Here is a 27,764-nt window from a genome sequence, read left to right as displayed (position 1 = left end):
ACCTTTTCTCCCTTAGAGCCTGGGTCACCTTTCAGACCGGGCAGACCGGGGGGACCCTACAAAACACACATCAACCAAAATCAAACATTAAATTAATGAATAAAGAGATTTTTAAAGTGAATTTAGTAAAAATTTAGTCTGTTTTCCACAAGTTACCAGGGGTCCGGGGGGTCCGTCCTGACCAGAAGCTCCAGGAAGTCCTTGCTCTCCCTACAGGATATAAAACATGATTTACACCTGAATTATACTGTATAATACTGAATTAAACTGAATAATCCTGAATTATACTGTATAATACTGAATTAAACTGAATAATCCTGAATTATACTGTATAATACTGAATAATGCTGAGTAATACTGAATTATACCAAAGTATACTGAATAATACTGGAAAAAAAATAAAAATGCTGAATAATACTGTATACTACTGAATAAAACTGAATTATACTGTATAGTACTGTATTAGTGTATAATACTAAATGATACTGTATAATACTGAATTATACTGCATTATACTGCATTGTACTGAATTATACCGAATAAATTAGTATACTGTATAATACTGTATAATACTGAATTATACTGATTTATACTGAATTATACTAAATAAAACAGATATATACTGTATAATGCTCAATTATGCTGAATTATGCTGCATAATACTTAACACAGAATTATAGTGAATTATATACTGAGAAATACTAAATAATATTTAATAATACTAAATAATACTGCATTATACTGAATAATACTGAATAATACTGAATTATACTGAATAACAATGTCATTTGTTCTTTTTATTCTTTATTTAAGTACAATATAAATATAACATTTATAAAAGAATTGCAGAGATATGTAACAGAGTGAGGCAGAGTGAGGTATAGTAGGTGGTAAAATCCTTTATCAGGATTTTAATTATATTAAACGTAATGTAACTTTATTGTTATTATACTTATACTGGGTTGTATAGAACAGTGAAACCTTGTAGGTTTATTGTTTTTCACATCAATATCAGAAAATGAGTTATCACACAATTCCACACAACTTTTTTTTCATATTATTCAGTACTAATATTCAGAATCACTAGTGGCCTTAGTTAATTTATTAACTCATTCCTTCACTGTAACACAGGAGCACATGTTTATCACAGTATCTCACCACAGGGCCGGGGATGCCTCTCAGACCATCAGCACCAGGCTTGCCGGGGGGTCCCTGAGGTCCAACAGGTCCGGTTTTACCTGCAGGTCCTTCAGCACCTGGATCTCCCTGCAGGTAAACAGAGAAACTGACCAATCAGCAATCAGTCCTGCACTTATACAGGACTATATATAACTATTTATAACTATATATGATTATATATGTCTATATATGATTATATATGATTATACACGACTATATGTGACTATTAGTATGACTATATTTAATTATACATGATCATAAATGTTTATATATTACTATGTATAACTATATATGAAGAGTTTGATTGCAAAACGCGATAAACGCCATTTAAAAAAAAAAATGAGTTAGAGCCAGAATCAGAATGTTATGTGACCACTCTTGAAAAGCCAATATTCAATTTTCATCAAAACGCCACACCCGCCGTGTAATACTGCCCTGCTTTCTCTCTTTCTTTCCAAAACGCAACAAACGCCAGTCTTGATTTCCCGCAAAACGCCACATCTCCCCTCATCCAATCACAGGGCAGCATTCCACGAGCTATCTAATGTAAACATCATAACACGCGCCCTGTTGACCTTGCCGGTATTTCGTGTAGCCTACTTTCACTTTCGTTTTTCACTCTCAAAATCTGCGAAAATGAACGGGTTTGATGGTATAGAGGAGCCTGTTCATGAAGCAGTTATTGAAAAAAAAGAGAAAGCCATCAAAAAAGTCTCATGTACGTGAAAAGGTAAAGAAAATGAGGCGTTCAGAAGGGGGGGAAATGCCCGCTGTCATCTGCAGTTCACACAAAGACACACACACACACACTATACTACACCACACTACACAACACTACACTACAGCACATTAATGTAACGTGATTTTGGGGATTTTACAGTGTTAATGTCTTGTTCGTTAATGAAATTTTGATGCCAAAGGATATATAAGACATTTTGGGAAAAAAAACTTGGCATGGATTTATTGCATTTTGCGAAAAAACGAATTATTTTTTTAAATAAATATTTAAATATTAAAATCTTGAATCTAGATGCTTCTTATGCTTCTTATGAAGAATAGGGTCTTAATACATACAAACTACATATACTACATAAGATTTCTCCTAAAAAATCTCTGCCCACTTAATACTTCACCCTATCTCTCTATTGCTCTGAGAATTAGGACACCCTAATCCTTAATCATAGGCCTAAAAATATGCAAAACAGAAGATTGTGGCAAAGTTTTAGGGACAAGTGAAATGGGATTTGGGCCTAAGACCTACTTTTTGGCTAATCCGAGTTTAACTGATCACCATTTGGTTTAAAGTACGCGCCGAGCAGATTCTGACTTACCTTAGAACCTTTTTCTCCTTGTTTCCCTTCAGTTCCAGCTCGACCAGCGGGACCCTGTAACAGAAACATGCTAATGTGTTAGCATAGCAAAAAAATATGATCTGAGGAGCATCTCATACAGTGACAGTCATTCCTTCACAATTGCCTATGTTTGACCTGGACTGAAGAGTTCACACTGTAAACTGCAGGTGTGATTGATGATCTGAGGAGCATCTTGTACAGTGACAGTCAGTCACTCCTAGTAGTGATAGGAGGAACACTAACAGTGATCTCAGTGATCTGTGCAGAACATCCTGCAGATCCATGTGTTGCTGCTTTCTCTCCTGCAGAACTTCCAGCTGATAGCAGCAGCATTTTTCAGCAGAATAATGTTCACCCACAGGGTTTCCCAGGAACCAGCTTTAAACGCTGTAACACGTTTTACCAGTGTAGCTGAGACCAGTTATACTGGCATGTTTTACACTCTACTCTACCGGTATGAGCTCTAATTATACTAGTCCAACACCACCCTGTATATACATGACAGACCAGCTACACCAGCAAACTCAAAATACATTATTTACTGTTACTGGAGCTCCTCATCCAGCCTGTTACTCCCCACCTCTCTGGATTTTACAGTGGGTTAGTAATGTGGGTTAAAATGATTTATAGATTCTGATTAAGTTTATTATGCAGTGAAAAAAAATAAGATGTTTGGTGTTTCTGGCTTGTTGTTTTAACACATTAAGCCACGTTAAGATCTGTCCTTATAATATGTTTCAGCAAAAAGAAAACCCACATTAAGCATTTTTGCGTTAAGAGTTTTAAGACTCTGTGGTTCTTCAGTTAGCAGGTCTAGAGCTCTGTGGTTCTTCAGTTAGCTGGGTTAGCGCTGTAGTTCTGGAGTAGCACTGTAATGCTAGTTTTCCTGCTGCATCACTCAGCTCGCCTCAGTGAGGGCAGATAGTTAGTTGATAAGCTAGTTGTAGTTGATTAGTTGGAGCAGGTGTGCTGTATGTAATCAGTATAAACCAGTGACCTTAATTTACATGAGCATAAAGCCAGAAACAGGGACAGGTACTAAACTAGAACCTCCTTTTAGTTACAGTAGAGTTTTCCAAGTAAACTTACTTTTATCTCTGCAAAAGTTCTTATAAAAACAACTTCTAAAAGTAATGGAGCTCGAATAGTTTAGTGAATCACTGAGCGGAAAAGTGTCAAATCAAGCTGCTCAAATTAAACGGCTCATTTATGCAGATATATAACGGATCCACTCAGCAATCAGGAGACAGATGAACATCCTCACCCAACCCGAAAAAAATCATACCTGAGACTGAAGGTTACAGTGGAAATGATCCGTATAAAACTTCTAATGCAAATTAGAAGTGAAATATAAGATATGTATGTTCAGGTTTCAGGTTGCAGATTCAGGTTCAGTTCATTCATGTGGGTGAGCAGTTATTATTGGAAATGACCTGCCTGCACACGCCTTAATCAATAACATGAGAATAAAGCCATTAATAAACTGGACAGCAGCACATCAGCTCTTATTCACTTCCAGATAACATGGTAGACAGCACCAGAAATGTATTTATCTGTTTATAATATAATTATTACCGTATTTTTCACACTATAAATCCCATCAGATTTTAGGGTGCGCTATTAATAAACGTCTATTTTCTGGTCTAGTTTAATCATAAGGTGCACCAGATTATAAGGCACATTTTATGCAACACTAGTAAGGAAGAAGGGTGTCGCCATGTTTTCCTGTTAATGCAATACCTGTAAAGCTAAGTTTACTAAAAAAAACTGTTATTCTTAAAAAAAAAACATTTTCTTTTAAAATTACATGAGTGCTGGATGTTAATCTACACAGACTTCCAAGACTGTAACAGCATTAGCATTAGCCGTTAACTATGCTAAATTCTACTTAAACTCTCCTGCTCCTAACCCTGACTAGCACTGCTGGAGCAGTTAGTCACTAATGCTAAAGCTCCAGCCTTAGTGCTGGAGAAATGAGGAAATCTAAGCTTACTGTTAATAAACGGGAGCACTTTACTCACCCAAATAAGGAGTTTTAAGGAGAGGAATTTGTGTAGATAAACATCCAGCACTCATTTAACTTTAAATTAAAATGGTTTTTTTAAGAATTACAGTTTTGTTTACTTAGCTTAGCTATACTTAACTTAGTTAATTTACCCCCCACCCACTGGTGAGACCTGCTGAATAAGAAGTTCCTTATAGTGTCTCTTAAAATGCGCTATATAGTCCGGTGCGCCTTATTTATGAAAATAGACCAAACATTACACATTTATTGATAGTGAGCCCAATAGTGCAAAAAATACAGTAATTACTGCCTTATTCCATACAGTCTAATTTCAGTACAGTCTAATTTTTGCCAAATTCTTACCCAATTTCTACAAAATTTCAGCCCAATTTCTGCCAAATTTCAGGCGATTTCTAGCCAAAGTCCAGCTTAATTTCTGGTCAATTCTTGTCTAATCCTGTCTAATATCTGTCCAAGTCCAGTCTAATTCTAGCCCAATCCAACACATGTATAGAGTGTATATTAGTTTAAAATATACTGATATTTATTTATATTGTTACTGCCCAGGCCCAGACCGACCACAGCACACAGTGATGATCTGAATTCATGTTAAAAGCAAATATATCTTTATATAATTAGAATTCCGCTGTGAGGAGTGTGTCCTGTTCTGGTCGGTTTGAAGCTTTAGGGGTCCATTGTTCCACTTTACAAAGATTTACAGCCAAAACATTAGAGACAGATGGTGCAAAAATCTGAACTTCTGCTCGTAAAACACTTTTTAACTGCCTTTAGACAATAGAGTGCAACAGAACTCATTTAGAGAAGTGAGTCCCAGCAGACAAGCCGGACCAGCGCCAACAGAACCGGCAAACAGAAACAGAATTAAAACCACAGAACCAACTTAGGGGTACTTACTCTCTTCCCAGGGGGTCCTGGGGGGCCAGCTTCACCAGATGGACCGGGAGGACCCTGCGGAAATAAATCTGGATTAGATTTACTGATCCAGTAATGAAGCCCTGGCCTGTAAGTATCGGAGAGCGATCCCCAATCAGAACCATTTAACTGTGTTTATATTTGTTTTTTCCTGATTGTACCCAGATGCCAGTGCACTGGCACGCTCCCGCTTTTTATTTCTCTACATTTACTTTAGTGCTGCCAAACGATAAGCCTGTTCTGAGGGGAAAAGAACAGTTTATAGAGCTCAGCTCGCTCTGAAACAACTGTAGAAATGAAGATGTATGAAAAATCTGATATTTACACAAATAAAGCTGTTTTCTGAAGTAAAGTAAAGTAAAGTAAAGTGTCTGACAGTAATTAAACTGGTTCAGTTGGAACATAGCAATCAGATAGCAATCCAAATCCTGATCCACAAAAAGAGGGTCTAGAAATTTACCTGCAGTACCACTAAAAAGAAATTGCCAATAAGATTTGCAAGAAATTGAGGTGTTGAGGTGAGTTCCTGGCCAAATCTCCCAATTCTCCCAAAGTCTAGGCTAATTCTAGGCAATTTTTCACCAACTTTCTTACCAATCCATTCTCAAGCCCACCTAACTCCAATTTTGGCCAGAATCCAGTGGGATTTCTGTCTAATTCCTACAAAAGTTAGATTCCAGGCAATTTACAACCAAAATCTAGACTATTCTCTGGTCAATTCCTAAAACATTCTGCCCAAGTCTGGCCTGATTCCTCCCCAATCCCTGTCTAATTTCATGCAATGTCCAGCCTAATTCTAGACAGCTTTTTGTCTAATTCCTATCCAATTTATGCCTAATTATAAACCCCAATTCCTTCCTTAGTTCAGCCTAATTTCTTCCCAATCCACCCTAATTCCTTCCAAATTCCAGCCTATTTCTTGGTAATTTCTTGCCTATTTCTTCTAAAATATAGCACAATTGCACTCAAATCCTGACTATTTCTAGCCCAATCCTTGGAAAATCCCAACCAATTATTTTTACCTAGTCCCGCCCAACTCCTGCCAATCCAACCTAATTTCTGCACCTATATATCCATCCTTCTTCTGGTAAAGTCTTGTCCAACTCTTCTTAAATATAACATCATTTCACCCAAGATTCTGCCTAATATCTGTCCAGTCTATTTCTAACCTAATCCTTTAAAAATCTTTTAAACTTTTTACCTAGTTTGATTCCTGTCTAATCCCACCAAATTTCTTACCATTTCTTGCAACAATCATCTTAATCTCTGCCACATTTCTGTCTAATTCCTACCCAATTGTGCCTAATTATCTACCCCAATTCTTGGAAAATCTTTATTATTTATTTTTTACCAAATTTCCTTCCAATTCTAGTTTAATTCCAGTCCAATCTAATTATTTAAAATTCTTGCCCACGTCTGGCCTAATTCCTTTCCAATACCTGTTTAATTTAATTCACCCAGCCTAATTTCTGTCCAATTTAATGTTAAAATACTGAATATATACTGCAGTTATGAACTATAAAACTCTAGGGTTGTAGAGTTAGCGTCTTAGCATTTAGCCTAAATCAATCAAGAAGATCAAACCTTTCTACAACAGAATATACAGAAATAATGAAGTTCTTACAGGCTGACCAGCTTCTCCATCATCTCCTTTATCCCCAGGAAGACCATCGATCCCCTGTGAGGCAGAATATTAAAAAAAATATATTACAATTTAATCCTCCACTGGTTCACATTAGCATATAATACAATAAAACCTCTTTTTACTTTTTTAAGTCTTTATTCCTTCTATAGTTTCTAAACAGAACCATGTTGCAGATAATCTTTATTAATTGTCTTGTAATTGAGTTTATTTTAAAACAACATAATGTAACTTACACCAACTCCAGGCTCACCAGGGGGACCTGGGTCTCCAGGGAAGCCGATTGGTCCCTGAAAGCAGAAGAAGACTTAGTTAAAAATGTTAAACATAAAAAATAACTATATATTTATGATTTTGTTGATACAACATGCTGTATTGTTGAATATATTGAACATATATTTGTGTTTCTGTGTGAAAAATGATGGACTTACAGGGTTTCCTTTTGGACCATCATCTCCGGGTGGTCCTCGACCTCCAGCAGGTCCTGCAGCTCCAGGTGGTCCCGCCTCCCCCTTTTCTCCAATTTCACCTTTAGGACCCTGAAACACATTAACATCACCTGTAAATGGGTGGAGCTAAACTGCTGTAGACTGAATAAATGGGTGGAGCTAAACTGCTGAATAAGCCAAGAGCTGCCACCCCATCAATGCCGATTGGCTGAGCTCAATTACACACATACCAGGGTTTATTTTCTACACAGCCTGAGGGGTTTATACACACACACACACTTACCCCAAGACCAGGCTCTCCAGGAGGTCCCGGGTTGCCTGCCTCGCCTGTCTCACCCTGCAGAAATCATCAGATTAGATTACTGTAACCATGGAGACAGAATCTGCAGATTACTGAAATATATTCATATAAAAACACCGGAAACACAACTTATACTTATCTCTACTTAGTACATAGACAGACAGACGGACAGACAGGAGGATAGACAGATGGACGGACAGACAGACAGATAAATACTTAGATACACATAAAAGTTAGACAGACAAACTGACAAAAAACAGTCAGTTTTAAGGAGAGAGAGACAGACAGACAGACAGAAACGCAGACAGACAGATTAATAAACAGATACTTAGACACAAATACACAGGCATAGTTAGACAGACAAAACAGACAGATAGATAGACAAAGATAGGATGGTAGATAGACAGATGTATGAATGGATAGACTGACAGAGATAAACAGACAGACAGATATAGAGAGAGACAGACAGAAAGACAGACATACAAACATACAGACAGATAATTAAACAGATACTTAGATACAAATACACAAGCAGTCAGACAAAAAACGGACAGACAGACAGACAGATAGAGAGACAGACAGACACTAGTACCTTTTCTCCATTTCCTCCCATAGAACCGATACCACCAGGAGGGCCTTGAGCTCCCTGTGAACAGAACCAGTATTAACATTTTCAGAACCTTTAGAACATTTAGAACCTGTAGAACCTTCAGAACCATTAAAAACACTGCAGTAAAACACTCACATCAGCTCCACTGGGCCCCTGAGGGCCTCTCGGTCCGGGAGGACCCGGCGGACCCTGTCAGAAACAGAGAGGAAGATCAGGATCAATCACTTTACAGATAAACAATAATCAATAATCAATCAGGACGTCAGAAACTCAAACTCGTCTCCAGACTTACCATGGCACCCACATCACCGGTCTCTCCCTTCTCACCCGGGGGTCCTGGTAATCCCTGTTGCAGAAAGAAGACAAAGTAAAGTTTAGTAGCATTAATTTTACCGAGTTACCTAGCAACTGCAACCTAGCAACACCCTAGCAACAACATGAGAAACCATAGCAAGTGCCTGGCAACAACATAGCAATAATTCGGAACAGCAAATTGTTAAGCAACAGCACATAAACCACTTAAAACAGCATAGCAACCACCTAGCAACATTAACCTAGCACCTTCTTAGTGACCATTTGGGAAATCACTTAAACAGCACAGCAATACCTTAGCAACAATTTACGAACACCTTATCAACTACTTAACAATGGCAATGAAGTAGAGCAGCATAGCAACTGTCTAGCAAAGCACAAAGCATCTAGTAACCACTTAATATCACCCTAACAACTGCTTAGCAACAGCACAGAAACCACTTAAAAGAGCATAGCAACAGCCTAGCAAGCACAAACACAACAAAACATCTAAAACAGCATAACAACACTGTAGCAACCACCTGGAAAACTACTTAAAAGAGCAAAATAACTGATAAACAGCAAAACAGCCGAACAATGCCTTGAAACAACTTATCAACCACCTAGAAACTCCCTAGAAACTACTTATCAACAGCATAGCAAACTACTGGCACTTGGCAACCAGTTATTAACACCATAGCAACTGCTTAGCAACAGCGTAGCAAACACTTGGTACCACCCTATCACCTGCTTAGCAACAACACAACAAAACATCTAAAACAGTATAGCAGCAGCCTAACAACCTTGACCCAGCAGCACCCTAGCAACCACCTGGAAAACTACTTAAAGAGGAAAAATATTTGTAAAAAGCAATACAGCAAAGCCTAAAAAACAACTTAGCAACCACCAAGAAACTCCCTAGAAACTACTTATCAACAGCATAGCAAACTTCTGGCACCTAGCAACCAGTTAATAACACCTTAGCAACTGCTTACCAACATCATAGCAACCACTTGTAACCAGCAATGTATTGAGTAATCTATTTGAACTAAAATCACCACGTTCTGTTTAATTCTAATGCTATAAGCAGTTCAGTATGTTTGAGTACCTGCAGTCCGATTGGTCCTGGCAGTCCGGGGAATCCTCGGGGTCCTTCATCTCCCTTCTGCCCGAACATTCCCTGCTGACCCCTGGGGCCCGACTCTCCATCACTACCCTGAAACACACCGTACAAATATATCAGCAATATATACACCTGAGTTCTGTAACTATATACTACTATATACTGTATATATTAATATGAACTGAACTGTAGCAGTAACTGTCTGTTTACTTTTCTTTATTGTACTTGTGCGTGTGTGTGTAGTGTGTGTGTGTGTGTGTGTGTGTGTGTGTAGTGTGTGTAGTGTGTAGTGTGTGTGTGTGAACTCACAGCAGGACCAGGAGCTCCAATTGGACCCTGAAGACCACCTGAACCAGGAGGACCCTGAGAGCAGAGAAAGAGAGTTATATATCCATTTATATATATATATATATATATATATATATATATACAGGTGTTGGAGAATGAAAGTGAAACACCTGGTTTTAGAGCACAATAATTGATTGTGGTGACGGACAGTTCTGGTGGAAACAGGAGAGTTGAGGTGCACATTGAATTCTGCGTGATTTGATCAGCCGTGGTTTTATGTTTGATGGATACAATCCAGGTTAGCACCCGAACATCCCTTTCAGACAGCTTCCTCTTACAGCATCCACAGTTAATCCTGTTGGATGTGGTTGGTCCTTCTTGGTGGTATGCTGACATTACCCTGGATACCGTGGCTCTTGATGCATCACAAAGACTTGCTGTCTTGGTCACAGATGCTCCAGCAAGACGTGCACCAACAATTTGTCCTCTTTTGAACTCTGGTATGTCTCCCATAATGTTGTGTGCATTGCAATATTTAGAGCAGAACTGTGCTCTTACCCTGCTAATTGAACCTTCACACTCTGCTCTTACTGGTGCAATGTGCAATTAATGAAGATTGAACACCAGACTATATATATGTGTATGTATATATATATTATATATATATATATATATATATATATATATATATATATATATATATATATATATATATATATAATGATGTATAGTATATGTATAGTAGTTATATATAATGAGACTCACGTGTTCACCCTTGTCTCCTTTGCCTCCTTTCTGACCCGGTTCACCAACCTCTCCCTATAACACACACACACACACACACACCAATGTATGTATACATATGTAGATAGACAGTTACCCAGCCAGCCATAGAGACAGATAAAAGAGCACACAGACAGAAAGAAAGAAAACATATTACAATAAAAACCCATAACGTTACCTTGTCACCATCCTCTCCAGGGGGTCCCTGAGGTCCTGCAGGTCCTGGAAGACCGACTGGTCCCTGGATCCCGTCTCGTCCTGCGGGACCTGACGGACCTTTCTCACCCTGAACACAAGACAGGGACCGATTCAGTGCTAGCTTAGCTTTAGCATCCATTCCAGTTCCATGGTAAATCCCATGGATCTGGATTTACCACCTCTGGAGAAGCTCACCCAACAGCCTGAAGTGTTAGCACATTTGCATTAGCACATTAGCTTTAGCACAGAATTAGCATCAATAAACTGCAGATTGCAGTGACGCGCTATTCCGTAAAGAACGCTAAAATGCTAATATTAGTTAGTAAATACTGTCTAATGATGTTATCTGTTTTTATCTACTGTACTGTAATTCGCTTTTTAATATTAGGGTATAATAAATAATTCAGAATTTTAAAAATACCATTCCTTTATACTTCGTATTAATGTCAATGTCAATCTTACCGGTCCTCCTTTCTCTCCAGCGGGTCCTGGGGGTCCTTGTGGTCCGTTGCGTCCGGTTAATCCGATTGGTCCACCGGGTCCAGCAGGACCTCTTTCACCAGGAGCTCCCTTAAAAACACAAATACACACAAACATATATATCAGCATACATACATTATTATTAATGAAAATAAACGTGCAAAAACATTTTTGTTAATTGTGACGTTAGTTCTTGTTTTTAGTGCTCATTCTAGCCGTGAAATAACGACGGAAAACATGGAGGAAGCTGTAGAATTCTGTATGGGATTAGAATATGAGTGTGAGGGAGATAAAAGCTCGTGTTCTGTAGTGAAACAGGAGAGACAGTATGAGGAATAAACTCCTCACAGATATATAAGTGTAATAGAGAAGCAGCATAAGAGCGCAGCAGTATTATATATATATGTATATTTTACACTCAAGGCTGCTATATTGTGGACTGTTGCAGGTTTTTTGGACAGTTGGTTGTTTAAAAGTATATATATATATATATATGTATATATATTTTTTTTATAATACTTTATTTAGCTGAGTTTTATTATATAACACCTTTTTGAATCTAAAATAACTAAGACTAATCCCAGAATTAATAAAAACTAAGCAATAAAACTAAAACTAGCAAAGACACTCTAAAAATTAATTAGAACTAACTGATTTGGGGGAGAAAAAAAAAAAAAAAAACGAAATAAAATTAAACTATAATGAAAAATTCTAAAGTATTATAAACTTGATGAGAGATCACTCACTGCTAAACGTTCTTCTATAAAACTGTGAGAACTCAACAGAAACTCCAGATAAAAGGTGAGAACCAAAAAAAAAACACTTAAAAATGATGAGTTTCTTTGATTTTACCAAATTAAAAACCTCTGGAATATAATCAAGAGGAAGATGGATGATCACAAACCATCAAACCACCAAACTGAACTGCTTGAATTTTTGCACCAGGAGTAAAGCAGCATAAAGTTATCCAAAAGCAGTGTGTAAGACTGGTGGAGGAGGAGAACATGATGACAAGATGCATGAAAAAAACTGTGATTAAAAACAACCAGGGTTATTCCACCAAATATTGATTATTTCTGAACTCTTAAAACTTTATGAATATGAACTTGTTTTCTTTGCATTATTTGAGGTCTGAAAGTTCTGCATCTTTTTTGTTATTTCAGTCATTTCTCATTTTCTGTAAATAAATGCTCTAAATGAGAATATTTTTATTTGGAATTTGGGAGAAATGTTGTCTGTAGTTTATAGAATAAAACAACAATGTTCATTTTACTCAAACATAAACCTATAAATAGCAAAATCAGAGAAACTGATTCAGAAACTGAAGTGATCTCTTCATTTTTAGAGTGTAGTGGAGGAGATGTGGGTCGGCGCTGTTCTGTATTGTAATACGACCCATTAAAACCACCAATACCCAATACACCCCCAACCTATTGAAGAGTGGAATAAAGAGGCCTTTCAGAAACACACACACACACACACTATATATATATATATATATATATATATATATATATATATACACACACACACACACTCTCTACACACTTTCTACGCTCCATTAGTCACCATCTATAATAGCTCTGAACATTTGGGGTCAAGTTCAATTCATACAAAGCCCATACACTAATGTACACACACACACACACACACACACACACACACTCTATACACACAATACACACACACACTATACACTCTATACACACAATACACACACACACTATACACAAAGCACAGAATGATTAAAACACTCTCACTGTAAATTAAATTAATAGAAATGAAATACAAATACAAACTCTGTCTGTTTACCTGAAATACTTACATATAAAGATCTACATAGATATCTGTCTGTCTGTCTGTCTGTCTGTCTGTTTCACATCAGTATATCTAAGAAACATTTGGACATCTAATACTAGTTTATCAGTCTATAGGTCTACCTGTCTTGCTGTCAAAGGGTCTGTATAATCTGTCTATAGACATGACTGACTGTCTAAATGTATGTCTAAAGGTCTTTCTGTCTATAGATCTCTCCATTTATAGGTCTCTCTGTCTGTAGGGTTATCTGTATGTAGGTCTATCTGTCTTACTGTCTAGAGGTCTCTCTGTCTATAGGTTTATCTGTCTTACTGTCTGTAGGTCTCTCTGTCTGTATGTTTATCTCTCCATAGGTCTTTCTGTCTATAGATCTCTCCATTTATAGGTCTCTCTCTCTATATATATGTTTATCTGTCTATAGGTTTATCTGTCTGTCTTCCTATAGGTCTGTTTGCCTATAGGTATATCTGTCTATAGGTCTATTTGTCTGTGTGTCTCTTAAGCTCTATTCAGACAGGATTATTTTCTCAGGGGGTTCTGGGTAATTTTCTCTTTTATGGGTTTTTTTTATCCTCTGTGATTTTATTCCTGTCCAGAACGATCATGTAGGTGTTTTTTTCAGACGTCCTCTGAGAAAATTACAGGCTGAATTATCTACTGTTTTTCTCTCTGGTAATTTTAGAGCTGAAATCCTGAGATCAGTTATCCAGTGTACTAAATCAGGGTTACACAGAAACACCGGAGCAATTTAAAAACCATGGAAGGAGATCTTTGAAGGCCTGTCTGTCTGATAAAAGAGATTTTAGTGTTAAACTGTTGATTATTGTTGATCTTTAATGAGGTTCAGTTTTAATAAACAGGGCGTGTCTCACCCCGGCATCTCTGATCACTCTTCCTCTGAGAGTGAGGAGGAGTGAGGAGGAGTGAGCAGGAGTGAGGAGGAGTGAGGAGGAGTGAGCAGGAGTGAGGAGGAGTGAGCAGGAGTGAGGAGGAGTGAGGAGGAGTGAGCAGGAGTGAGGAGGAGTGAGGAGGAGTGAGCAGGAGTGAGGAGGAGTGAGCAGGAGTAAGGAGGAGTGAGCAGGAGTGAGCAGGAGTAAGGAGGAGTGAGCAGGAGTGAGGAGGAGTGAGCAGGAGTGAGGAGGAGTAAGGAGGAGTGAGGAGGAGTGAGCAGGAGTGAGCAGGAGTGAGGAGGAGTGGGGAGGAGTGAGCAGGAGTGAGCAGGAGTGAGGAGGAGTAAGGAGGAGTGAGGAGGAGTGAGGAGGAGTGAGCAGGAGTGAGGAGGAGTGAGGAGGAGTGGGGAGGAGTAAGGAGGAGTGAGCAGGAGTGAGGAGGAGTGAGCAGGAGTGAGCAGGAGTGAGGAGGAGTGAGCAGGAGTGAGGAGGAGTGAGGAGGAGTGAGGAGGAGTGGGGAGGAGTAAGGAGGAGTGAGCAGGAGTGAGGAGGAGTGAGGAGGAGTGAGCAGGAGTGAGCAGGAGTAAGGAGGAGTGAGGAGGAGTGAGGAGGAGTAAGGAGGAGTGAGCAGGAGTGAGCAGGAGTGAGGAGGAGTAAGGAGGAGTGAGGAGGAGTGAGCAGGAGTGAGGAGGGGTGAGCAGGAGTGAGGAGGAGTGTGGAGGAGTGAGCAGGAGTGAGGAGGAGTGAGGAGGAGTGAGCAGGAGTGAGGAGGAGTGAGGAGGAGTGAGGAGGAGTAAGGAGGAGTGAGGAGGAGTGAGCAGGAGTGAGGAGGGGTGAGCAGGAGTGAGGAGGAGTGTGGAGGAGTGAGCAGGAGTGAGGAGGAGTGAGGAGGAGTGAGCAGGAGTGAGGAGGAGTGAGGAGGAGTGAGCAGGAGTGAGCAGGAGTGAGGAGGAGTGAGGAGGAGTGAGGAGGGGTGAGCAGGAGTGAGGAGGAGTGTGGAGGAGTGAGCAGGAGTGAGGAGGAGTGAGGAGGAGTGAGGAGGAGTGAGGAGGAGTGAGCAGGAGTGAGCAGGAGTGAGGAGGAGTGAGGAGGAGTGAGCAGGAGTGAGCAGGAGTGAGCAGGAGTGAGGAGGAGTGAGCAGGAGTGAGCAGGAGTGAGCAGGAGTAAGGAGGAGTGAGGAGGAGTGAGCAGGAGTGAGGAGGAGTGAGCAGGAGTGAGGAGGAGTGAGGAGGAGTGAGCAGAAGTGAGGAGGAGTGAGCAGGAGTGAGGAGTGCTCGGGCTGGAGTGAGACAGGCTTCAGGCTAATTTGTTGGACACAGTTCTGCTCCCAGCCGTCGCCCTCACATCAGACAGACAGACAGTCCGAGAGATTCTGACAGAACTGTCCAATTACAGCCCCTCACTTTACCCACAATCCCCCACCAATTACTCTACCAACACACCGGCCACTTTATCAGAAACACCTACTGTGCCAATGTGCTTTTACTCACTGGTGGCCACTTTATTGGAAACACCTACTGTACTCTTGTGCTTCCACTCACTGATTGGTCACTTTATCGGAAACACCTAATTTATCTCATGCTTCCACTCACTACTGGTGGCCACTTTATTGGAAACACCTACTTTATCTCATGCTTCCACTCACTGATTGGCCACTTTATTGGAAACACCTACAGTATCTTAAGCTTCCACTCACTGTTGGCCACTTTATTGGAAACACCTACTGTTTCTTTGCCTTATTTGAGTGACCACTTTTCAGAAACAGTGTGTCTGACTCATTTGCTGTGTGTGTGTGTGTGTGTGTGTGGAGAGTGTGTGTGTGTGTGTGTGTGTGTGGAGAGTGTGGAGAGTGTGTGTGTGTGTGTGTGTGTGTATGGAATGTGTGTGTGTAGTGTGTGTGTGTTGACTGGTCATTATGTCCACCGTCTGCTGAAAGCTCGCTGTCCACTAACCCTCCTGTTGTTTCTACAGTGAGAGGCGGGTTAAGTGGGTACTGTTGCCATTGGTTACGACGTAGAGGTGTACCCATCTGTCCTCACTATGATTTGATTCGGATTCTAATTCAGATTTTTTAGTGGAATATTAAATATAAATTAAAACCTAACTGTAGCTGAAAATAAACTTTATCTTAATCTCATTCATAGCTGTTCAGATTACGACTGAAGGATTAAAGTGAAACTTAACGTGAAGCACGGCTCTGTCGCGCATTTGTATCACTTTCAAATCGCAAGAACCGTTCAGACAGATAGAAATTAACATCAGATCTGGGCCACTTTTACCAGGGTAATTTGTTACTTTAAAATTACTAGCACTGAATATTCACTTTGTGCAAAAATCGCTACAGTTTTACAATATTACACAACATTTTAGCGATACCCGAGGCTCAATACAAGTCTACTGCAATATTTTTCAAAATCATATTCTTTTTATTGTAAAATATGAAAGTGCAATTTATTTTTTTAATTTATAGTTAACTGCACATTATTGCTCTATGAGCATAATTTGTCTATTTTTTTTTTACCCTGGGATTTTGATAGATTGAGATAGAGCTTAGATCCCAGAAGGACTACAAGACGAATGCTGATGCGCTAATTCTCTGCAGAACAGCACTGAGCTTTAATAAGTACTTCATATACTTCAGTGAGTATTTGAGTTAAGTAAAGTGATCCAGTCTAGTGCTACAGCTAATGCTATCTTTACAACAACAAAATGCTAACGTAAACTGCTAACAATCAATATATACAACAGAAACCCAATGTTTTAGTCTATATTGATGCACTCTGTTTAACTACAAATTATACTAATATACTAATTATACTACTAATTATACTTTATACAGTATATTATGCAAAATTTCTATAACTCGTCTTCCACTAGTTCACAAGGATTCAGTGTCCTCAACCTGGCAACCTGGATATTTTATTAATATTAACATAATAAACCTTAGAAATACGGTACTTACGACGGGGCCTTGGGGACCCTGAGGACCCTCGCCACCCTTCAGCCCACCGGGACCCTGAAACAGAGGAAAACACAAGTTAATTTATTAAAATGTATTTAAATAACTTTATAATCACAATAACTTCTTACAATGTACTTCTTTAGATCTGGATTTGATACCTTCTGTCTGAACTCTCTGAATTTTTCATATAAATAAAAGTTTTGGGACAGATCAAATTAAAATGAATTTTAGTAAATAAGACTTAATATTTAGTTTAATTTTTAATAGCTATGTTTTTTTTATGCTTTTCCAGGCGTTCACTGCAGCCTCTTTAAGTTAGTGTTTGTTTTAGGGGGGGGGGGGGGGTTACTCCCTTCAGTCTCCTCTTTAGCAGGTAAAATATATGTATCTATAGAGTTTTTAAACTTAAAGATGTTTCTGTTTCATCAATTGCTGTGGTTTTCCTTGATCTACCTGTTCAACATTCAACATTACCTAGTACACCAGTGATGACTTTCTTCTTCAGAACAGTTATTCTGGCTATTGCCAATATTTGTGCTCTAATGAATTTAGATTTTGTTTTATTATTTTAGTTGGTGTTTGTTAATGGGGGGTTACTCCCTTCAGTGTCCTCTTTTGAAGATGCAAATATCTGGATATAAAAGCTGAAAATGTTAATCTATTTTCTTGTATTCTTATGTTTTTTAATATCAAACCAGAATCAGAATTAATAAATTGACCTCACTGTTTTAATACTTTTAGAGGTGATTATATATTGTTTTTATCTATAAAATGATAAAAACACAAGGTTTATTCCTGCAGTGGGTGAGTAAAAACTGAATAACTGGGAGAACTGGGATGAATCTCACTGGAGATCAGATTCCAGTGTGAGCATGATGGATAATGGTTTATATCATTCAGGCATGTTAATGGTCTTACCGAAGCACCAGGAAGCCCCCTCTGCCCACCGAACCCCCTCAGCCCGGCGGGTCCCACCTTCCCGGGAGGACCCTGAGGACCTGGATCCCCCTGTGGAGCAAAAACCATCATATTTTAATCAAATTAACCAAAAATAGATTATTTTATTATTTTCTCTACATAGTAAATGAACAGTAAAGTGATCTATCAGATTATGAAGGAACACATAAGGAATCATGTAGTAACTTAAAAACAGTGTTAAATAAACCAAAATACTCATTCTGTACAACTGATGAGTGCCAGTTCCATCAATGTTTCTAATTGTTGAAATTGTGTGCATTTGCACGTGTGTGTCAGCAGCTAAATGCATTGATTAGAATAGATGTCCACAAACATATAGTGAATATATAGTGTATAATTAATGCATTTACACTCAATTAAAAACATCCAGGACTAAATGTGAGAATATATTAAAAATATATATATATACTCTACCTTTCCACCCTCTTTACCAGCAGCTCCAGGCAGACCCTGCTCTCCGGGGGGTCCCGGGGATCCAGGATGACCTCGCTCGCCCACAGGTCCGGTTTCTCCGGTCGGTCCCTTTAAACCAATTCCAGAAAAATCCAAACTTTACCGACGTTCTCTTTCAGAATCAGTATCTGCAGTTTAATCAGACTCCTGTTTATCTACTGAAATCCTGAGATAATGAGATACTGACCTGCGGACCAACAACTCCACCAGGTCCCGGCGGCCCCGTCTTTCCTTGGAAACCCTGGTTACAGAAAACAGATTCAGATATTTGTAATTGGTGAGATTGGTGTGAAGTTTGGTAAGTTGGTGTATTTTGGTGTGAATTTTTGTTAATTTGTGAGTTTGGTGAAAAGTTTGGTAAGTTGGTACTTTTTTGTGAAGTTTGATAACTTTGATGTAAGGTTGGAGGGTTGGAGTGAAGTTTGGTAAATTGGTAAGTTTGGTAAATTGGTGTGAAGATTGGTAAGTTATTTTGAAGTTTTGTAAGTTGGTAAGTTTGGTGTAAAGTTTGATAACTTTGGTTTGAAGCTTGGTAAGTTTTTTAAGTTTGGTGTTAAGTTTGGTAAGTTGGTAATTTTGGTGTAGTTTTATTGGGGTGTAGTTTGGTGTAAAGTTTGGTAAGTTGGTAATTTTGGTGTAGTTTTATTGGGGTGTAGTTTGGTGTGAAGTTTGGTAAGTTGGTAATTTTGGTGTAGTTTTATTGGGGTGTAGTTTGGTGTGAAGTTTGGTAAGTTGGTAATTTTGGCGTAGTTTTATTGGGGTGTAGTTTGGTGTGAAGTTTGGTAAGTTGGTAATTTTGGTGTAGTTTTATTGGGGTGTAGTTTGGTGTGAAGTTTGGTAAGTTGGTAATTTTGGTGTAGTTTTATTGGGGTGTAGTTTGGTGTGAAGTTTGGTAAGTTGGTAATTGTGGTGTAGTTTTATTGGGGTGTAGTTTGGTGTGAAGTTTGGTAAGTTGGTAATTTTGGTGTAGTTTTATTGGGGTGTAGTTTGGTGTGAAGTTTGGTAAGTTGGTAATTTTGGTGTAGTTTTATTGGGGTGTAGTTTGGTGTGAAGTTTGGTAAGTTGGTAATTTTGGTGTAGTTTTATTGGGGTGTAGTTTGGTGTAAAGTTTGGTAACTTTGAACCAAACAAGCCGTATTCTGGTCTTGATGAAGGAGCTTCCGGCTGCGGAGCTGAACTTACGGTTTCTCCTCGTTGGCCGGGGTGACCCGGCAGTCCATCCTTTCCTGGAGGTCCCTGAACACAACAAACAACATCCACCAATCAAAATCCAGCCTGATAAAAAAACACGGTCACATGATCTGAGCTGAATATTTACAGGAACTGGGGTTCTACCAGGTTCTAACTGTAGAAATTTAATTTCTGCTCACATTCGGGCCTTTAGGTCCTGGAAGCCCAACCGGTCCCTGAGGTCCTTGAGGTCCCTGAGATCAGAGATAAAAAAACAACAATTAGAGAATTAAAAATGATTTTAATTTATATCATGAATTCTTATATAAGGAGCAGCTCTTACCCGTTCTCCAGGACCACCCGGGGGTCCATCGTTCCCTGAGGTTCCCTGTGGGACGAATGATAAGAAGATCACGGATGTTAAAAACGTCATTTTGGAAATCAATAGTCCAGATTTATTATGGACTATGGACTAGCATTACCAACTGTTAGCTGGCTTTCCCAAACATAAATTATAAATATTACGTTTGTGGTAAATTGTTTTTGTATAGCCTGAATGGTAGCATTATGTAGCTACAAGTATATAATGATAATTGCTTTCAGTTTAAATTAACTTTAGCTATTAGGTGTGGTATTGACAACAACATTGGGTCATTTTAACTAGTGCTAAAGTGCTAACGCTGCTAGCCTGACTCTCTAAACCCACTAAGTGGGGCTGCTAATTCCGTTAGCCTGATGCTAGCTAGCGCCTCAATATAGCTGCTAGTCTCCAAACCCGGTCAGTGGTGCCGCTAATTCTGCTAGCCTAACGCTAGCTAACGTGTTGATAATGCCGAAACCCGACTCTCCAAACCTGCTCAGCAGGGCTGCAAATTCCTTTAGCCTGACACTAGCTAGTGTGTTGCTTATGCTGCTAGAACAACTCCACAAACCTGCACTGTGGGGCTGCTATTTCCGCTACGCAAGCTAATGCTTCGAAAACATTGCAAGCTTGACTCTCAAAACCTGCTCAGTGGGGCTAATTTTGCTAACCCGACGCTGCACTGGGTAATATGTTGATAATTCTGCTAGCTCGACTCTTCAAACCTGCTCACCAGGTCTGCTAATTCTGCTAGCCCGATGCCAGTTAACGCATCGATAATGCCAGTAGCCCGACTCTCTAAACTGGGTTAGCGGTGCTGGTAATTTCACTAGCCCAATGCTACCTAGCATGCTGCTAATGCTGCTAGCCTGACTCTCTAAGCCCATTGACTGTATTTAAGAGTGGACTGGACATCCTTAAACGGCGGTGGAAAAGTAATGCCCTCTGGTGGCTGGCTGCAGTACTGCATTTAACTTTTAACCCCGCCCATAAACCATTATTTTATTATACAGTTTAAATGGCTGCACAGTTATGGCTGGTTTCCTGTGTGTTGCTAGGTGGTTACTAAGGTGTTGTCATGGTATCGGTGTTGGTTGCTGAGACGCCGGTGTGTTTTTTACCTTTGCTCCTGGTTTTCCTGTTGGTCCTCGTGCACCTCGTCCACCGCGAGGACCCTGAGAACACAGATCAGCGTCAGAGTCGGAGTTAAATAGATAACTTCCATATTAAACTATTAAACTTAAGGTAAAGTCCTGCGTACCGTTGGACCTCGCTGTCCTCTCGGTCCTGCTTTTCCTGCGATGCCCTGTAGGAGAAAAACACCAGAATCAGCACCAATTAAATACTCAATTAATAAATACAAACTATAGTTAAAATCATTTACTAAGCGTTATTAAAACTGTATTAAAACTGTATTACTGTAATTTTGTACAGGATTGTTTTTAAGACTGGGTTTATAGACGGCAGTAAACTGATCCTCTTACCCTCCCGCCTTTCTCTCCGTTGGCTCCGGCAAAACCAGCGAATCCAGTAGAACCCTGAGGAAATACGAACAGCACGGTGTCACATCAACAATACCTACACAAAATACTAATCATACATAATCTATACGGTTATATATTCATAATACAGTATATATTAATATACCTGTAACCATTAGTCTGTAACTGTTGGCCTGTAACTAATAGACTGTAAATTTTCACATGTAACTGTCAGACTGTAACCGTTAGACTGTAACCGTTAGTTAGACCATAACTGTTAGCCTGTAACTTTTAGCATGTAACCGCTAGCCTGTAACCATTATCCTGTAACCGATAGCCTGTAACCATTAGCATGTAACCACTAACCAGTAATAATTAGCCTGTAACCGTTAGCCTGTAACCGTTAGCCTGTAATCGTTATATTGTAATTATTGGTCTGTAATTGTTAGACTGTAACTGTAAACATGTAACTGTTAGTCTGTAACCGTTGGCCTGTAACTGTTAGTCAGGCCATAACTGTAACCGATAGCCTGTAACCATTAGCATGTAACCGCTAACCTGTAACTATTAGCATGTAACTGTTAGCCTATAACTGTCAGACTGTAACACCTAGCCTGTAACTATTCGCATGTAACTGTTAGTCTGTAACCGTTGGCCTGTAACTGTTAGTCTGTAACCGTTGGCCTGTAACTGTCAGACTGTAACACCTAGCCTGTAACTATTCGCATGTAACTGTTAGTGTGTAACCGTTAGCCTGTAACCGTTAGCGTAACATTATCATTACACCTGAAGTGAACTGTGTAAAGATCCAGAGACAGATGTTTCTCCAGGTTCTAAGATAAGAGGATCAGTGATCTAGAACCCGGTTCTCTCGTTAGCGCTGTTAGCATTAGCGAGTCAGAGCAGGGCTCGGCTGCTGTGCCAGAAAGGAAGTCGGAGCGAGACGCCGACATTCAGGATTTATGATTGTAATTTATTCATCACACTCCTCTGTTTATTGGCCGAGACGCTCCTGCTGGTTTTGATTAGAATATCTGGATCAGATGGAGCTGCTTCAACATCAGGAGAACATTTTATCTAGAACCCAATCCGGTTCCACATTTCACACCTAATTAACCTCTTACCTTCGGACCCTGCCGTCCAGGATACCCCGGTAATCCAGGAACTCCCAGTTTACCCTGTAAAACAAACACCAACGCAGTACTATTAACACACATCCAGTATGAATCATCACAGTATCCACTATGAATTATTCAGAATCAGTGTCAAGAACAGGTTTTTCTAAATCCACTAAAATGATTTAGAATCTACAACAAACTATTCAGTTTTCATTATGAATTCTCTGTATCCCATATGAATTATGTCATATCCACTGTAGATTATTGAGTATCCAATACAAGTTTTTTTTTTAGTGTCCACTATGAATAAATCAGAAACTACTACAAACTATTCTATTTTCACTTTGAATTATTCAGGATCTACTTAAAACTAAACTGTGTCCGCTATGAATTATTTATAATCTACTTCACAATATTCAGTATCCCCTATGAATTATGCACTATCTTCTTTAGATTATTCAGTATGCACTACAATTTTTTCAGATTCCACTATGAATTATTCAGAACCTACTAGAAACCCTTCTGTTTCCACTATGAATTATTCAGAATCTACTATAACTGATTCTGAATACACTATGAATTATTCAGAACCACTTAAAACTAAACTGTCTCCGCTATGAATTATTCATAATCTAGTACACAATATTCAGTATCCCCTATGAATTAGGCATTATCTTCTGTAGACTATTTGGTATCCACTACAATTGTTTCAGATTCCACTATGAATTATTCAGAATCTATGAGACACTATTCTGTTTCCACTATGAATTATTCATAACTTATAACAAACTATTCTGTTTCCACTATGAATTATTTCGAAGATATTATTATTCTGAATCTGTATCCCACATGAATTATTGCAGAATCTACTATAGATTATCCAGTTTCCACTAAAAATTGTTCAGTGTCCACTATGAATTTTTCAGAATCTACTATTTATTACTGTGCATCTACAATGTTTTTTTTTCTTCCATTATAAATGATACAATATCCACTATGAATTATGTACTGTGGATTTTAAATATTGACTATTATCGAGTATTTATTAGAGATAAGTAGGACTGATAACAGGTCTGAACGCAGAAAAGAGAGTTTTACCTTTTCTCCGGCTGAACCCACGGGTCCGGATTCTCCCTGTGGTCCAGATTTTCCCTTCGGGCCCTCGGGACCGTCCTCTCCCCGGGGTCCAAGCACACCCGTCTCCCCCTAAACACCGGTTCACACCAGTTCACACCAGTTTAAATCAGTTTAAATCAGTTTAAATCACTCTGAATTAGGTTTATTATCAATTCAGATCAGTAGTGCAGTTCTTACCTTATCACCCTTCAGACCCATATCACCCTTAAACCCGGGGAACCCGTCCTCACCCTGCAAACACACAAATATCACTTTAATCAACTTTATAAAATAAAAGTCTTTGGGTGAGGTGAGCTGGATGTAGTGGGTTAGATGTGGGTGGGATTTAAAAGAGAAAACACTGAAAGTTCTTTTGTGTTACACTCTGTTTGTTACATCTGTTTTCTACAAAACTTTCAATAAAAAACTTTATTAAACAAACAAACAAATAAATAAATAAAAGCCTCTCCATCCTCTATACCAGCTGCACCATAATTTACAGTCATTACAGTAAATTATCCACATAAGTAACTTTAGTTTTTATAAAGTGAACTTAAATAAATCAGTTTCTTTTAAATATTACTGTGTTTAAATTAAGAGACAGGTGTTAAACTGAATTATACCACTAAAACATTTAAACAAAAATTTATTTTAAAATTTAATCAGATTTACCATTCAGAAACTAAAAACCTAAGAGGTTAAACACTGACACCTAGTGGTCATCCAGTATGAAGCACTTTTACAACAATCAACAATGATTAATTTATTATTTTAATTTAGAAATCTCAAATCTCAATTAATAATTAAATATATATATATATATATTGTATGGACAAGTACAACTAAATAAATATATTTAATTTAATTAGTTCGTTTAAATTTCATTTTAAGTATTTCTTCATTATTTGTGTTATTTTACTTAGTATATATATATATATATATTTAATAGTTCTAGTTCACCACCACGCCCCCTAGTTATTTATTTATTGAGGGATGACATAAAACAAACATAAAAATAAAGACAAAAAAATGAAAAGAAAAAGAAAAAAGAGAAAAACAACAAAAGAAAATGAACATAATTAAATGTTGGTAGAGATAATTTAGTATAAAATAAATATATATTTTTAAACATTGTACTGTAAAGCAATTATACAAGTTAACAATTAATCATTACATAGTATATTGACAAATTTGATCATTTTCATTTATTTGTTTGTTTATGTATTTTTGTATGATTCCAATAAACAGATATATGAGCATCTTAATTTTAATGTGCAATGCTTTTCCTCAGTCACGTAAACTAATGAAATAAAATAAAATATAAATAAATAAATAAATAAATGGAATGTTATATATGGGTAAAAAACGTGCATTAGGGAAGATATCATTCGTGTAAATTCTTTATAATATAAAAAATATAAAATATAAAAATTATAAAGCATAAAACTCATTCTCTTCAGTTCATTTCAGTCAGTGGAATCTGTAAAGCTCTTTTTAAAGGAAGCAGCGACATCTGGTGGCCACTGGAGGAAACGCAGCTCTAAAACCAGTTTAAACGAGACGCTGTACTGTAGGCTCGGTTCTGCTGTTTAAACGATAAACACACTCTCTTTCATCTCTTCACTATCCATCCTTCATTTCTTCCATCCCTCCTTCTCTTCTTCCGTCTCGAGAAGACGGCGAGATGAAAGAGTGAGAATGTATTGGGATTGTATGTAATGTATGTGGGAGCAGAACGGAGCAACTGTCTAAGTGTTTAACCAATCCACGGTGGGTGATGCCATAGCCATACATCAGTGATAGGAGTCCCTGAGAGCATCTCTCTGTCTGTCTCTCTCCGTCTGTCTCTCTCCGTCTGTCTCTCTCCGTCTGTCTCTCTCCGTCTCTTTCTCTCTGTCTGTCTCTGTTTGTCTGTCTGTCTGTCTGTCTCTTTCTCTCTCTCTGTCTCTCTCTGTCTCTGTGTCTGGGTAGGATGGTCCTCTCTCATCCACCGCATCGGTTCTGTCTGTCAACCTGTCTCTCTGTCTATCATCCACCTGTCTGTCTATTTATTTATCAGGTTTTATCTATTTGTCTTTTTCTTTTGCTCTGTTTGTGTTTGTTTATCTATTTGTCTCTTTGACGTTTTGTCCATCTGTCAAACTGTTTTTCTGTCTGTTTGTCTATCTGCTCATCTCTACCCTCATCTGTCTGCCATTCGGTCTATCTGTTCATTTATATCTATCAGTCTGTGTGCCTCCCCTTCTGTTTATATATCTGTCCCTCTATCTATCTGTCTGTCTGCGTCTGTATATTTGTCTGTTTATCTGCCCACTACTATGCAGGTTTTCTTGCCTGTCTGTCTATCTAACCACTTCTGTCTACCTGCTCAACTCTATCTTCTTTAACCTCTCTTTCTATACATCTGTCTGTCTGCCTATGTGTCCATCTATACCAGCTTGATATCTTTCTTCAGTCCATCATCTGTCTATCAGTCCATTTATATCTGTCTGTCTATCTATCTGCCCATCTCTACCTCTGTCCGCATGTCTGTCTTCTTATCTACTGCCAATTTCTATCTCTCAGGCTGTATATTTGTCTGTCTTTCTATCTGTCTGCCGGTCTGTGTGTCTGTCTGTCTGTCTGTCTGCCAATGTCCTCTATCAGTTTGTCTGTCTGTTGGCCTGCACGTCACCTTCTCAGATTGCCTATCTATCCATATGTCTGTCTGTCTGTCCATCTATCTGCTATTGCTACCTCTGTTAGCATGTCTGTATGTTAGCCTGCATGTCATCTTTCTATCTTTCTATCTATCTGTCTGTCTGCCAGTCTGTCTATCTCCTCATCTTCAGCTCTTTTTACCTGTCTGTCTCTCTGTCTGAAACTCACCTTTTCTCCTTTTCCTCCTTTCAGGCCTCGAACTCCCTCTGCTCCCTGAACAACAGAGAAGGAAAAGAGAAGAAGAGTCAGACAGAGAGACAGACAGAGAGACAGACAGAAATATAAACAAAGAGAAGAGAAATAAACAGACAGAGAAAGATAGAAATACAAACAGGTATATAGACAGGTTCAGACAATCAGACAGAAAAGTAGACACACAGACAGGCAGATAAACAAGCAAACAGAAAGACAGACAGACAAACACACAGACAGATAGACATATAGACAAACAGACACAGATAGATAGATAGATAGATAGATTGACAGATAGATAGATAGATAGTTAAAGAGTAAGACAGACAGTTAGACAGACATGTTGACAGAAAGACAAACCATTGGATAGACAGATACACAGAGACATGTAGACATACACAGACAGTTATATAGACAGAAAAATACACAGATAGACAGACATGTAGACAGAAAGACAAAAAGTTAGACAGACAGATATGTAGATAGAAATACAGACAGTTAGATAGACATATACAAAAATACAGACACATAGATAGAAAGACATACAGTTAAAGAGTAAGACAGACAGTTAGACAGACATGTTGACAGAAAGACAGACAGTTAAATAGACAGATACACAGAAAGACATGTTGACAGAAAGACAAATCGTTAGATAGACAGTCAGATAAACAGATAGACAGACATGTAGACCGAAAGACAGACACAGATGGAGAGATAGAAACAGTGATAGAAAATAAAAACAGAAAGACAGAAAAGTAAGAACATTATTAAACTATGAATAACACTAACATACCTTCACTCCGCGTGGACCCGGATAACCGATGGAACCCTGAGGTCCAGCATGACCCTAAAGACAGACAGACAGACAGACAGACAGATATTTAGAAGTGG

At 38.6% G+C, this 27,764-nt stretch overlaps 1 protein-coding gene across 1 annotated transcript in view; it reads right to left on the bottom strand.

Moving 5' to 3' along the window:
• The window catches only part of col11a1b (collagen, type XI, alpha 1b), a 132,353-nt gene that overhangs the window by 8,951 nt on the left and 95,638 nt on the right, over positions 1-27,764 (bottom strand). The window contains exons 27-58 of the mRNA XM_049476727.1: positions 27,667-27,720; positions 26,850-26,894; positions 24,180-24,233; positions 23,964-24,071; positions 22,872-22,925; positions 21,751-21,804; positions 21,528-21,572; positions 21,388-21,441; positions 20,249-20,293; positions 20,106-20,159; positions 19,918-19,971; positions 18,923-18,976; positions 18,697-18,804; positions 18,223-18,312; positions 17,305-17,358; positions 11,617-11,724; positions 11,135-11,242; positions 10,939-10,992; positions 10,195-10,248; positions 9,871-9,978; positions 8,764-8,817; positions 8,607-8,660; positions 8,454-8,507; positions 7,844-7,897; positions 7,543-7,650; positions 7,348-7,401; positions 7,094-7,147; positions 5,452-5,505; positions 2,511-2,564; positions 1,159-1,266; positions 157-210; positions 3-56 (exon numbers count right to left, since the gene is read on the bottom strand). Coding sequence (XP_049332684.1) covers positions 3-56; positions 157-210; positions 1,159-1,266; positions 2,511-2,564; positions 5,452-5,505; positions 7,094-7,147; positions 7,348-7,401; positions 7,543-7,650; positions 7,844-7,897; positions 8,454-8,507; positions 8,607-8,660; positions 8,764-8,817; positions 9,871-9,978; positions 10,195-10,248; positions 10,939-10,992; positions 11,135-11,242; positions 11,617-11,724; positions 17,305-17,358; positions 18,223-18,312; positions 18,697-18,804; positions 18,923-18,976; positions 19,918-19,971; positions 20,106-20,159; positions 20,249-20,293; positions 21,388-21,441; positions 21,528-21,572; positions 21,751-21,804; positions 22,872-22,925; positions 23,964-24,071; positions 24,180-24,233; positions 26,850-26,894; positions 27,667-27,720 — 2,115 coding nt within the window. The remainder of the gene's footprint in view (positions 1-2; positions 57-156; positions 211-1,158; positions 1,267-2,510; positions 2,565-5,451; positions 5,506-7,093; positions 7,148-7,347; positions 7,402-7,542; positions 7,651-7,843; positions 7,898-8,453; positions 8,508-8,606; positions 8,661-8,763; positions 8,818-9,870; positions 9,979-10,194; positions 10,249-10,938; positions 10,993-11,134; positions 11,243-11,616; positions 11,725-17,304; positions 17,359-18,222; positions 18,313-18,696; positions 18,805-18,922; positions 18,977-19,917; positions 19,972-20,105; positions 20,160-20,248; positions 20,294-21,387; positions 21,442-21,527; positions 21,573-21,750; positions 21,805-22,871; positions 22,926-23,963; positions 24,072-24,179; positions 24,234-26,849; positions 26,895-27,666; positions 27,721-27,764) is intronic.

This window comes from Astyanax mexicanus, chromosome 4 (genome assembly GCF_023375975.1).
Source record: "Astyanax mexicanus isolate ESR-SI-001 chromosome 4, AstMex3_surface, whole genome shotgun sequence".
NCBI classification, from domain to species: domain Eukaryota; kingdom Metazoa; phylum Chordata; class Actinopteri; order Characiformes; family Acestrorhamphidae; genus Astyanax; species Astyanax mexicanus.
The sequence above is the reverse complement of the archived record's forward strand: the minus strand, read 5'-3'. Positions and strand labels throughout refer to the sequence as shown.